Here is a 13,059-nt window from a genome sequence, read left to right as displayed (position 1 = left end):
TCACCAACCCCAAACCCAATGCGCACCCACCTCCCACGTTTTGGTCACGATTTGGTGAGCTGGGTGTGTGTTTTTAACTGAAATGGAAGGAGAAGACAGAAAAAAAAAAGGAACGCTTTTGCTATTAGCACACCAGGCGGCCGTTCATTTTCGGCTTGTGAACTGACATGCATTATAATTGGCGCTCTGACGCGTCCCATCTCACCAACCGGCACCAACCGGAATATAATAGGAAACTCTATAACAGCACAGTGCTGTGTGGAAAAACACTGGAATTTTGATGCAAAGTAGCAATACAAATGAAGACCTGGGTTAAAAGGTTAAAAGCGTAGCAGTTGAATTCGCACTGCTCTTAATTTTTAGCTAATTAAGACGCAGGCTATAGGTGACTTTAGAGAACACTAATCCGCTGGCTGGCTGAATATATAATTGTGCGCGCATTTCTTTGATATCTGCATCTAAAAGTCAGTTCTATGGCTTAGCTATTTTGAATCTTAAGTCGTTTGCTTTCTATCGCACAGATCTTATATCAGAATACAAACACGCCATTGTGGCACGTGGCCGCACTGCGGCACTCATCCATCATCCTGTGGATGCACCGCAGAGGCAAATGTTGATTTTGGCCAGCAATTCATGCAGTAAAGTATACGCTTCAAGTAACGTTGATGTTGTGCTGCATTCTAAGGAACCTTTTGAGCAGAGTCGACTTTACACTAATAAAAATTGCAATTAATTTGATTGTTCAATGCCACATATTAATTGTTGATGATTAATAAACATGTCTATTATATAATAAAGTGCTTCTTATTTGTTGACTGATAGGATGAGCAAGAATGCATTACAAGCAATTGAAGTATCAGAGAGTGTCCCGGATCAACAAATGAATATTAACAAATATAATTAAATAACATCATATCAGTTACACATCCAGACAACATATGAATATACGTATATATATATATATATATATATATACATATATACCAAAAGAACAATTTGAGATGAGCAAAATCGTGATATGAATTTGTTTGAAATTTGACATAAATGCTATAAATGAATGAAATTTAATTTCATCGAATGTCATTTGAATCGACCAAAAACGCTTATCTAAATTGGAACTCCTCGTCTAACCCCCGACCAGTTGTTAAATATTTGTGTATTTCAAAATGAGTTCAAAATTCGATTTGTTAATTATGCAGCAAAATGAAATTATACAAGTACAAAGTATACGTCGCATATTTCAAATGATATATATTTGTGCCCATAATAACTCTCCCAATTTACCACACATTAAATCAATTTGCAATGCAAATTCGCACCGGAGTCCAAGTGCAGTTTGGTCAGAATTCAAAAATAGTGTTAAATACACTCGTGCGGCTAATCCCCGTAACCAGACTTTGAACTAGTGCAAATGGCATAGCAGCGAATTCATTATTGTCCAATCGTAAGCGCATTAGTTGAGCACCCACAACTCTGATGCACCTGGATTTCTATATAAAGATCTGAAAACTAGTTGATGGGAAACTTGAAATAGAATTTGATTAAATTGAAAATGAATACTTAATCATTGAGTCACTCTTAATTAAAAGCATCGCAGAATTTTTTTACAGCTCAAATCAGACCAAAATACTTTGGGGATCGGGCCAAACAGTTAACACCCACAGTTCGTAAATTTAGCCATAGCAGCAGCAGCAGCAGCAGCACCTCTTGTCAGTCATACGCCATTTCATTTTGGCGGCAGGCCACCCACAGACATAGCCGGGACCGTTACGAAGTGTCCCCACCCGAAGCTGACAGCATAAAAAGGATCCAGCAGCCATCCGCCGAGCCGCAGTCTGAATGGGAACCGTGCTCGAACAACTACAGCGCGACGGAGCAACAAGTGAATAACGATTACGGACTATGACATTGTACGCATTTCGTGCTGCCGCAATGGCCTGCAATTGTGCAGTTCTTCACTTGTAAGCCCCCAACATTCTCTCAGAGTCGTTGTCGGTGTCGGAGTCGGTGTCAGTGTCGCGATTACAAAACTTTATTGCTATTAACTTGGCATTTTTCCCGCTGCAAAGTATCCGGTAAACATGGCACACAACAGCATTTTTTCCAATCTCCGCAACCTGATTGTGGCAACAGCACTGATGTCATGTCAGCGAAACTACATTCAAATAGCTGCCACAAAAGACACCATAAATATAGGATTCCTTGCCGAGTATTCTCAGATGCGTGTAAGTTCCAAATGCTGATCTTTAAATTTACTTCAATTGAAATACGTTTCTTGCGTATATTTTATTATACAACATTTGTAAATGTATATAAAGACATTTAACTATTTATTTATACAAATGACAGAAAGTTTAAATAAATAAGAATATTACAATACAATTGCAATTGAATGCATTTGAGACTATTGAATTAAATTACTCTCTAAAGTGGAACTGGCTTGGAATGGAATGGGTCCAAGGCAGACCGTTGGAATGTGAGGATTAGATGTGGCTAAGAATTTAGTTATTAGGTAAATGAATAGAAAGTAAAAGTAAAAGTAAAAAAGTTAAACATATATAAAGTAGGTGCATGAATATTACAGTGCTATATGTTTTATATTTTTTATAATCTTGCATAACTAACATTTTAGTTAAAAGATTTGCACATCAGACTACAATATAAAATAGCCCCCCAATTGATTTGTTAAATTTAAAATATAATTTAAAAGTGAGGAGCTGGAGTTCCATCTGCCAGGATGTGTTTTTTTTTTTTGTTTTTGGCTTTTTTCTTTTTGGAATATTTAATGAACTGCCGCCTTTGTACAATATACTGATATTAAAATGCTCTCATTTTGACCGATGCACTTTGCACGCTTCAGTTGCAATTTTTACTGTTGATTTTCTGCTCGAATTATCGGACTTTAAATTGCGCCGGCTGTTCGATGTACTCCGTTAAATTATGCCTGAAAGTATACTGCGATCCTAACTATATTATATGGCCATGACCGTGTATATGACGTTATATTTGAATTACATTGTCGACCTGCTGCCAAAATTGTCTTCGCTTGGTATTTGCTTCATGCAAAGAAACAAACAAGTGGCAACAAAATAAAGTTAGTTATGAGCAGCACGGACTTTATGAATAAAATGTGTTCTTATTGCGCATACTTTACTTAAATCCAAATTTACGTTCATTTTGCTTGTCAATGCATATTTGTTTATATTTGGTTTTTACCAATTTCAAAGGCTGCTTACTGGTAATGGAATCATTACCGATGATGATGATGATGTTCAGGCTGTCGTAGAAAATATTTAACTCAAACACTGTATTTCAAGACCTTGCCTCTGTCTGTGGCGTAGTTCTTTATAAATACATCCGACACATGCAGAAAATCTGCAAAAGCAGCGAACGCATTTCCCTAAATAAATATTAAAAATGTGTAATCAATATATCCAAGACATTTTTCGTGCACTTTTCTCAGCTTATTTTCACTTGTTGTCATACGTAAAGCACTTACTTATATCCGCACAACAGACAATATTTGTACAACAGACAATATTTGTTCACCGTCTTATCAAAATTGCATGGAGATACGCAAAACTAGAAGTTGTTATCTGCCAGTAACTGGTAACCGAACCTTAAACTGACCCTCCATTAAATTGTTAGGAATCAATTGGCATGGCAACGATACCGAAAGAGATCCAACGTCAGCTGCAGCCTCATCAAAAGTGGCATCCTTTCAATTGAGTCATATAAATGCAATGTAGCTAAAAGTGCAGAGTTAAGTCTTTTTCAGCCTTCCGTAATATTAAACACACAGCCCAGAAAAAAAGGCTGTATAAAGTTTAAAGCCTCAAAGGACTCGTAATTTTTGCTATATAACAAATAAATATCACCGCAGCGGGAAAGTTAAAGGTACAGGTTAAATAGAAAAAAAAAGTTTATGAACGCATAAGCAATTTAAATAAAATCCTTGTATACAAATATATTTGAACACGTTTCATAGATAGAGCCAATAAATTTATTTCCTAATCAATTGCTGTTTGTGGGCGTCTAATTCGCTTCCGCTGATGTGAGATTAAATCTCAAACAGCAATCAATCATAGATTCACCGGCCAAAACTGAATTGATTACGCTCTTGGATATTAAATAATCTAATTAAAGTAGTATCTTATTAAACTTTCAGAATCTATTTCCAAAATTAGTATTTATATCCAACAAAACAAAAAACATGAGAATCAGTCTTAGGCAAACAATGTGTGATCCATTTGCAAATCGTATTCGCTTGATTTGTGTTCTACTCGAAACCACCCAAATTTTGGGCATAATACAGCCAATAAATGAGCGTGATAACTATAACATTCCGTTTCAACTGGCATATAGTCTATTATACACAGGATTTGCATTAACTTCCTTCTATTACGCATATGGCATTATACATTTGCGTTCAGCAGGACCTATTAATGATTTTCTATGCCGGCTGTGTGGAGCAAGCCTGAGTGTTTGGCTACGATTCAACTTCTTAATGATTGTTCCTTGGGCTCTTAAAATCTGTCTAGAACTAAATGAGCAGTCGTCGCACTTATGGAAATTGCTTACCCATCCCGAACTTGTGTCTTATTTATTTTTGTTTTGCGGCTTAACAATTTTTCTTGCACAGCTTACATTCTTTATGGCTGGTTGCTTTTTTGCCATTGGGTATCTCAAAAAATTAAAATATGCTCTGCAGATAACTCAGGATAGAGAAAATCATGAACTTCGTAATTATGCTCAAGCGCTCAATCAATCAATTGGCTTCGAAATGATTCAAATTAATGCAAGATAAATGTTTCCTGGAAATGAAGTTTTAATTTTCTCAGGTGCCGAAATGCAATAAAAATAAGTACTTGGAATATTCAAGTTTACGCATATTATATAATTGAATATTAATTATTTATTGCATTTATTTATATTATCAGATAACTCTTGGTGGCCTTCCGCTCGCCGTCGAGGATGTCAATAAAAACGTTAACTTGCTGCCAGGCAAAACACTTACCTTCACGCCCTTTGACATAGGTCACCAAACTGGGCCATATCGAGTGAAGCCGTTAAGGTATAATTTAATTATTATCAAAACGTCCACCAAAAATCCGCAGCTGGTCTTATGGACGCACCTTTTACCTATTATATTTAGATTTATGACTGAAATGAGGGAAAAGAAGGTGAAGGCATTTATAGGACCCGACGAGAGTTGCACAACTGAGGCGTTGCTAGCTTCCGCCTGGAATACACCAATGCTCTCGTTCGTAAGTAAATCGAATGAGTGAAATGGATATCAAGTATTTAGGAAACAAATTTCAAATGAATTCTAGAAATGTTCAGACTCGATTGTATCCAAGAAGAGTACATTTCATACCTTTGCACGAACCCTTGCCCCTGCCTCAAAGGTAAATATTTATATTAAATGCAATAATTATTGGTTCTTTAATTGATTGATTAGGTCTCTAAGAGTGTGATAAGTCTGTTAAATGCCTATGACTGGAAGAAATTTTCTATCGTTGTGAGCTCAAAGCCAATTTGGGGTTCCGATGTCGCAAACGCTATTCAGGTAATAAATCTTTGAATTACATTTCGCTTACAAATAACACTTTTATCACTTTTATTTAACAACGAACAAGGAACTTGCTGAATCGAGAAACTTTACCATAACGCACTTAAAATACATATCGGACTATATACCAATTAAGAAAACCTTGTCACAAATCGACAAAATCATTGATGAAACATATGCAACAACTCGAAGTAAGTTTTTTATTGACGTTTTCTTTTTTATTCACTTGGCATTTATTTAATTTATTTATGTATATTACTCATATACTCGATAAGTATACGTATTTATTGGAGAACACATCGCCATGGTGGACTTTGTTCGTGGCTTGCAAAATCGTAAGCTCCTTGAGAGCGGAGATTATATTGTCGTATCCGTGGATGATGAGATCTACAATTCGAATCGTCGTGTGAACATTATGGAGCGGAGTAAGTTAATTGCATAGCGGAACTGGTTAATTCTTGAGGTTTAATGCATGCAACATCTTATTGCAGATTACTTAGATCCTTATATTAGAAAAGAAAAGAGCAAATCACTGGATAAAATCTCATTTCGTTCAGTTATAAAAATAAGCATGACATATCCACAAAACCCTCATATTCGGTAATTTTATGATCAAACACCTGGTATAAATCATTATCGTTATTATATATATTCATACACATAATTATTATTAATCTAACTAGTGGATATAAAATAAATCAAGACCATATTTGACTTATTTTTTCTTTATATTTTTTAAATGAATACAGTTTTGTTTATTTTAAATATACATGCATACATTTCATTTCAGCGATATTTGCGCGAAAATTAAAGAATATGCACGTAAAGCCCCATTCCTGGTGCCCTACCATCAACGAGTTTTCGAGAATATATCCGTATGTAATACTCGAGTGCCATTAATTCATTCTAAAATATTATCAAATATATAAATATGTATATATAGGTGCCCATTTTTGGATTACATCTGTACGATAGTGTGATGATCTATGCACGTGCAATAACCGAAATTCTTCAAATCGGCGGCAATATCAACGATGGAAGTCTTGTTATGAGCCACATTTTTAACAGGTCCTATCACTCAATACAAGGCTTTGATGTAAGTGAACTTTGCATGAGACTAAAGAAAATAAGCAAATATTCCACTAAGAGTCGGGTATTTGAATTTTAACTAAAATTTAATTTATACTTTTAATTTAAACTCTTATTAAGCTTACATACTTATTTCTATTAAGTCAACACTCTTTTAATTTATTTCGAGTAATTCTTCTTTAATTCTATGTGCTATTTTTGATACTGCTCTATATGAATAATCGTGTTATATTCGCAGGTATTCATTGACTCAAATGGCGATGCAGAGGGGAACTACACGGTTATCACTTTACAAAGCGATGCTAGCGGAGGATCTGGAAATTCACTGGCCAAGATGTCCATGCAACCAGTTGGATTTTTTGTCTACAACAAGGACTCCGTAATACCGGTAAGTAAGACTACGTCATAAGTGATACATTTAGCACTTTATCACTTTATGTACATATGCCGCAAGGAATTTCGTTACATCAAAAATGGAAGACCCATTCAATGGCTTAATGGACGACCCCCATTAGCGGAGCCAACGTGCGGTTTCCATGGCGAGTTGTGTCCTCGCAAAAAGATGGACTGGCGTTATTTAGTAACTGGTCCACTGTGCGCCTTCGTTTTGATCATCGCTATTGCCCTATTGGTCAAGTAAACACAATCAATATTATATATATATACATATAGAGAGAGAATGACTGAGTACTCTTAAAGGCACTATCGCTATGAGCAGACATTGGCTGGCCTGCTGTGGAAGGTGGACATGAAGGAAGTGACTGTTATCAACTTGGGCGAATATAACAATCCAAGCCATAAGAATATTGTGCGTAAGAATTTCACATTTTCCAGTGCTTAATAGTAATTCCATTTTTGTTATTTAAGGTGCAAATATGCCGCCAAAGTATTCTTGTTGTGGGAGAGCCAAACAAAAGATCATTTACAAATATTGGTAGGTCTCCGATCGGGCACAGTAAAAAACATTAATAATACTTAACAATATCTTAATGATACCTTATAGCGCTTTTTCGTGGTAATATCGTAGCCATGAAAAAGATTCATAAAAAGAATGTGGACATAACTCGTTCAATCCGTAAAGAACTCAAATTGATGCGGGAGGTGAGCCATATATGAAATATGTATGAAAGGCTGCCAGCCAAACCGGTTTGAAATCAAATTTCAGCTTGTTTCATAGTTTTAATGGAACCGTGACCCGAATTACTTATCAACAATCTAGCAAAACCAATTTGTATTTTATAACCTTTGCCAAAGATTAAATTCTGGCTCAGTTTTCTTGGCTTACAGCCTGGCAGACTCTATTTGTTGAATGAAATTTGAAAAATGATTTTCTAGGTTCGACATGAGAATATAATTAATTTTATTGGAGCATCGATTGACCATGGGTCTGTGATAATATTCACAACATACTGTGCTCGGGGCAGTCTTGAGGATGTGCTCGCCAACGAGGATTTGCATTTGGATCATATGTTCATCTCGTCCCTGGTTTCGGATATACTGAAAGGCCTCATATACTTGCACGACTCGGAGATAATATCACATGGAAACTTACGATCCAGTAACTGTCTCATCGATTCCAGATGGGTATGCCAAATCGCTGACTTTGGCCTGCACGAACTTAAAGCGGGTCAGGACGAGCCAAACAAGTACTACAAATTTTACTCATTATTCTAATTGAATACATTTTAAATTAGCATTTGACTTTTTAAAGAGCGGAACTCGAAGTGAAACGTGCTCTCTCAATGGCGCCCGAGCTTTTGCGAGACCCTTATCGGCCAGCACGTGGGTCCCAGAAGGGTGATATTTATTCATTTGGCATTCTGCTATACGAGATGATTGGCCGAAAGGGACCCTGGGGCGAGACAGCCTATACAAATGAGGGTATTAATCAATAATCACCATTTTTTGGCTAATAATAATATTTTTAATTTAAAATTTTTGATTCTTGCCAATTAGAGATAATAAAGTTTGTAATAAGTCCGGATCTACTGCAGCATGGCGTATTTCGACCAGCCCTCACCTACTTGGATATACCAAATTATATACGAAGCTGTTTGCGTCTCTGCTGGGATGAAGATGCCGAAGTCCGTCCGGATATAAGACTGGTGCGAATGCATTTAAAGGAACTGCAGGCTGGATTGTAGGTTGCAATATTTGTTTGTGAAAATATTATTATGATATGAATATATATTATGATTACGACATTTGCAGAAAGCCCAACATATTTGATAACATGCTGGCGATTATGGAAAAATACGCCTATAATCTGGAGGGCTTAGTCCAAGAACGCACCAATTTGCTATACGAAGAGAAAAAGAAAACGGACGTGCTACTCTATCAAATGCTACCCAAGTAGGAAGATCTATATAACATTTTAGAAGTTGAAAAAAAGTCTTATGTGTATTTTATCTAGGACGGTAGCGGAACTACTAAAAACTGGTGATCCAGTTAAGGCCGAATGTTTTGATTGTGTTACCATATTATTTAGTGATATTGTCGGCTTTACCGAACTCTGCTCTACCAGCACTCCATTTGAGGTTGTCGAAATGCTGAACGATTTGTATACATGCTGCGATTCCATCATATCCAATTATGATGTTTATAAGGTTATTTCACCAACATTCATTCCTCATACAAAATGATAAGTTTGGAATACTCAATTAGGTGGAGACGATTGGAGACGCGTATATGGTTGTATCTGGGCTGCCGCTAAAAAATGGCAACCGACATGCCGGGGAGATAGCTTCGTTAGCACTGCATCTGCTGGAAACTGTTGGAAATCTCAAAATTCGCCACAAGCCCACGGAAACGGTGCACTTTCGCATAGGCATTCACTCGGGTCCCTGTGCAGCTGGTGTCGTTGGCCAAAAGGTAAAGTCTGCGGTTCATAAATGCTAATCAAATGCAAATAGCAAATGAAGCTATTCATTTTAATTCGAAATTCGATACATCGTCTGTCTATCTTTTATCTAATTTTGCTCAAGTAAGCATACAATTCTGTAATATTGTCTGCTTAGTGGTTCTAAAATATATCCCTCCCAGGAGGCTCCACTTTCCTAGTACTATTATTATTTTTATATTACATAATATATTCACAAAAGCCTATATCTGCCCCAATTTAGATTACTCTGAACCTCTTTCGAATATCATGTAGGACCTGTTATGAGATTACTTTTTGATATCAGATATCAAACGTTCCCACTTGTTTTCTAATACAAAATATTATATATTCTAACAGATGCCGCGATATTGCCTATTTGGCGATACTGTGAATACTGCTTCGCGTATGGAGAGCACCGGCGAAGCAATGAAAATTCACATCTCTGAATTGACCTACCAGTTGCTGCAGGATGTCGGTGGTTATATGTGCGTCGATCGTGGAATTATCAGCATCAAGGTATAACCTTTCTATCGAAGTGAGAGTATCACAACTAATGAAAGCGTGTCTTCTCACATTTAGGGCAAGGGTGATATGCGCACCTATTGGTTGAGCAAGCGCTTGCAACCGGAAGCACGATCGCGTTTGATGAACGATTGGGCACCGGATCTTATAAGTACTGTGGATGCCTCCAGTGTTTGCTGCTCAAAGACAAGGGGCGAGGACTTGCCGCTGCTGCAGTTTCAGAGGACAGGTTCGTGCAACTGTGCCACCAAATCCCTGTACAGTCGTCGCTCCGACGATAATGTCACCAACTCTACATTGACGAAGATCAGCGAATCCGTGCAAATTAATTGCAACCAGTTGTGCGTCTGTCGATTGAACGGCAGTCAGCTGTTAAACAATCGAAGTCCACGATCTGCGCCCACCATCACATTTAGACTTTAAGAATTTAGAAGGAGAAAAAAACAGATCAATTTCGGAGCAATTGTACCACAAGGTTGTCAGCTATAAATGTATCATTGCAACAAAAGAAATACCAAAATAAATGTAAACTTTAACCCGTAACCTTTAATGCATAGTTTTACATGGATCAATTGTCAATTTTAAAGTTATTCTTGAGCGCCTGCCAGCATTCATAGTACTGGGCATCCAATTTCTGGCACGTCTCCACGCCCCACTTGGTCACAGCCAAGCTAAGCGATGACTCGAACATAAATGCCTTTCAAATTTCAATAAAAAATATACATTTTTTGTTAGATCTTACAAAAGTTTGTGCGGCAAACAGCAAACCTGAGTTCCCTCTGCAATGCGTTCCGGTTTAAGGTCGGCTTTCGAAGCACCGTCAAAGCACTTCACATCTGGACCATGGGGCGTCATAATGGAGTGTAAAGTGGCACCGCCAGCAGCGAATCCTTCTTCCTTCGCCTCGTAGCGACCCAATATGAGTCCCATGAATTCGCTCATGCAATTTCCTGCACCACAATCCAAGTAAGTGATTAGTTTCTGGGGCCGACTATTAATAAATAGAAGGAACACTTACTGTGATAATATGGTGGACGGAAGGTGTGCTCCTGCACCGACCAGCGCGGCGGAAATATAACAAAATCGGCAATAGCCGTGCCCGGCCTTAAGCTCGGACAAGTAAGCACTGTAAAAATACTCGGATCACAATGGTCAAAGCTAACCGAGTTGATGACCATAAACTTCGATAGATCGTATTTGTAGGGCACATAGTTGCCGTGCCAGGCAACCACATCGAAAACGCTGTGCTTTTGCTTTGCCACAAACAAGCTGCCCTGATATTTGGAAATTACATTAAATTCTTTAAGCAAAGAAAATTAAGTTTATTAATTGAACAATTGGTAAATGAGTAGAAAGCTTACCGCTCACATCTGCATTGTCAAACCAAGCCACTGGGGTCTCAAAGTCCCTGGGATTGGCCAGACCATTGGCGCCAATTGGACCCAGATCGGGCAAACAAAAATGTCCATCATAAACCTCTAGAATGTAGCCCCTGAAATGTTGTATAAGCGATTAGATATACAAAAAAAATAGCAAACAAAAAACAATATTAATAGAAAATTGATGGTCTTTTAAATAATATATTTAAGAATGCATGATAATAAAATAAAAATCAGATTTAGAAAATTGAATATATAAATAGAAATACATATACTAACCTGCTTGGTGCCTTAACCTTAACGGCAAACCGTATGCCCTGCGGAATGACACAGATCTCATTCGGTGCCACCGTCATGCGACCGAGCTCAGTTGTTATATCCAGAATGCCCTCTTGTGGCACTGTTAAAGGTATTTAATATTGTAAGAAATAAGATTGAATTGAAATTGAAATTGAACGATTGAATTCTATAGCAACACACCTATGAGAAAATCACCATCGCTATTATACAATGCCGAATCATTCATGGAGACGTTGCACAGGTATATGTGGACAGCTAATCCGTGGCGCACCCTTGCGTCGCCCGCACCACAAACCGTGTGAATTCCCTCCACAAAGGTAACTCCTTTGCCACTAGTTGCAGGCATATCAAATGGTTTCCAACGCATCTGAATAAAATAAAAAATAAATTAAAAACAAAAAATAATCCAGTTTAATGGTCAACAACCTGATTTGGATTTGGAGGCTGCTCATCCCAGTTTTGCGTCAAATACTTGGCATTGTTATACGGTTGAAACGGCATGTGAACCGCACTGGGCAGTTTCCTATATAGCCAGGTGCGTACATTTTCATTACGTGGCGCAGTAAAAGCCGAACCGGACAACTGTTCCGCGTACAAACCGTAGGGGCACTGCTGTGGCGAATTCTGTGCCACAGGCAACGAGTTGGGGCAGCGTTCGTCCTCTGACGAAAAATGGGAACCAAATCCCGACAGATACTGTAATTTGTAAGTCATTTGAAACTTTAAGATTATCGGATTGTAAATTAACTGAATTGATTGTATTTTATTATTATCTTTAATAGAAATGATTTCTTCTTTCCAATATTTAACGATCTTATTTTTATACCTTGTATTGAGGCATGTGTTGATTCTCTTTGCGAGGAATTGAATAAAAGACTAAAGTCGCCTGAGCTTTGATCGCTGCTATTTATATGATAAGTCACTTGATTCATACTCCGTATCATAGGTAGCTGGGGTATACTAGAACACTTTAAATGCCAAAATGATCCATTTTTACTGGTTGACAAACCCAAGCACCTTAACGATTACCGACTTATAATTAGAGATAGATAATAGTATGGGATTAGGGTATCATACAGTCACGACTCGCAATAATTTCGATATCTTGTTTTTAGCATATTTTGTAAACATGCCGTTGGAGAAACTAGTCGCTGCGATAAGCCGGTCCCCCCAGAGAGCTAATCGGCATGCATACACCTGCTCCTAGAAGTGAGCTTTGCATCTTTATCATTGCCACACTTCTCGATTGCTGTTGTTTTTCGTGTATATTCTGTGGAAACAAGATAACCATACCAAAAATGATTTGCATAGTAGTT

The 13,059-nt window shown here is 37.6% G+C and overlaps 3 protein-coding genes across 4 annotated transcripts; 2 read left to right on the top strand and 1 right to left on the bottom strand.

Annotated features, from left to right (window-relative positions):
* Positions 1 to 1,427: 1,427 nt before the first annotated feature.
* LOC6562011 (guanylate cyclase 32E) lies at positions 1,428 to 10,602 on the top strand. 2 transcript variants are annotated; one of them, XM_032736332.2, is made up of 23 exons: positions 1,428 to 2,225; positions 4,941 to 5,074; positions 5,156 to 5,267; positions 5,334 to 5,408; positions 5,462 to 5,569; positions 5,640 to 5,763; positions 5,848 to 5,997; positions 6,064 to 6,172; positions 6,363 to 6,447; positions 6,516 to 6,668; positions 6,900 to 7,049; positions 7,116 to 7,297; positions 7,361 to 7,469; positions 7,529 to 7,595; positions 7,665 to 7,762; positions 7,997 to 8,307; positions 8,373 to 8,542; positions 8,618 to 8,801; positions 8,873 to 9,013; positions 9,075 to 9,267; positions 9,326 to 9,532; positions 9,900 to 10,058; positions 10,122 to 10,602. In XM_032736332.2, the coding sequence occupies exons 1-23, from the start codon at positions 2,082 to 2,084 to the stop codon at positions 10,485 to 10,487; spliced, it is 3,531 nt and encodes a 1,176-aa protein (XP_032592223.1). In that variant the 5' UTR covers positions 1,428 to 2,081; the 3' UTR covers positions 10,488 to 10,602. The 2 variants fall into 2 exon arrangements, with proteins under 2 accessions (XP_032592223.1, XP_032592225.1); XM_032736334.1 differs by lacking the exons at positions 1,428 to 2,225; positions 4,941 to 5,074; positions 5,156 to 5,267; ... (2 more) ...; positions 5,640 to 5,763; positions 5,848 to 5,997 and having other exon boundaries at positions 6,125 to 6,172; positions 6,363 to 6,451.
* Positions 4,221 to 4,841, top strand: LOC116805281. The gene has a single exon (XM_032736335.2). The coding sequence runs from the start codon at positions 4,238 to 4,240 to the stop codon at positions 4,805 to 4,807; it is 570 nt and encodes a 189-aa protein (XP_032592226.1). The 5' UTR covers positions 4,221 to 4,237; the 3' UTR covers positions 4,808 to 4,841.
* Positions 10,591 to 12,621, bottom strand: LOC6562846 (homogentisate 1,2-dioxygenase). Its single transcript, XM_001988034.2, has 8 exons — positions 12,570 to 12,621; positions 12,170 to 12,439; positions 11,924 to 12,110; positions 11,723 to 11,843; positions 11,426 to 11,556; positions 11,083 to 11,364; positions 10,833 to 11,014; positions 10,591 to 10,761 (listed from the first exon to the last, which is right to left on the bottom strand). The coding sequence occupies exons 1-8, from the start codon at positions 12,582 to 12,584 to the stop codon at positions 10,633 to 10,635; spliced, it is 1,317 nt and encodes a 438-aa protein (XP_001988070.2). The 5' UTR covers positions 12,585 to 12,621; the 3' UTR covers positions 10,591 to 10,632.
* Between the last annotated feature and the right edge of the window lie 438 nt (positions 12,622 to 13,059).

Source organism: Drosophila grimshawi, unplaced genomic scaffold (genome assembly GCF_018153295.1).
Source record: "Drosophila grimshawi isolate 15287-2541.00 unplaced genomic scaffold, ASM1815329v1 contig_1377, whole genome shotgun sequence".
NCBI lineage: Eukaryota > Metazoa > Arthropoda > Insecta > Diptera > Drosophilidae > Drosophila > Drosophila grimshawi.
Note: the sequence above shows the minus strand (reverse complement) of the source record. Positions and strands in the feature narration are given on the sequence as shown.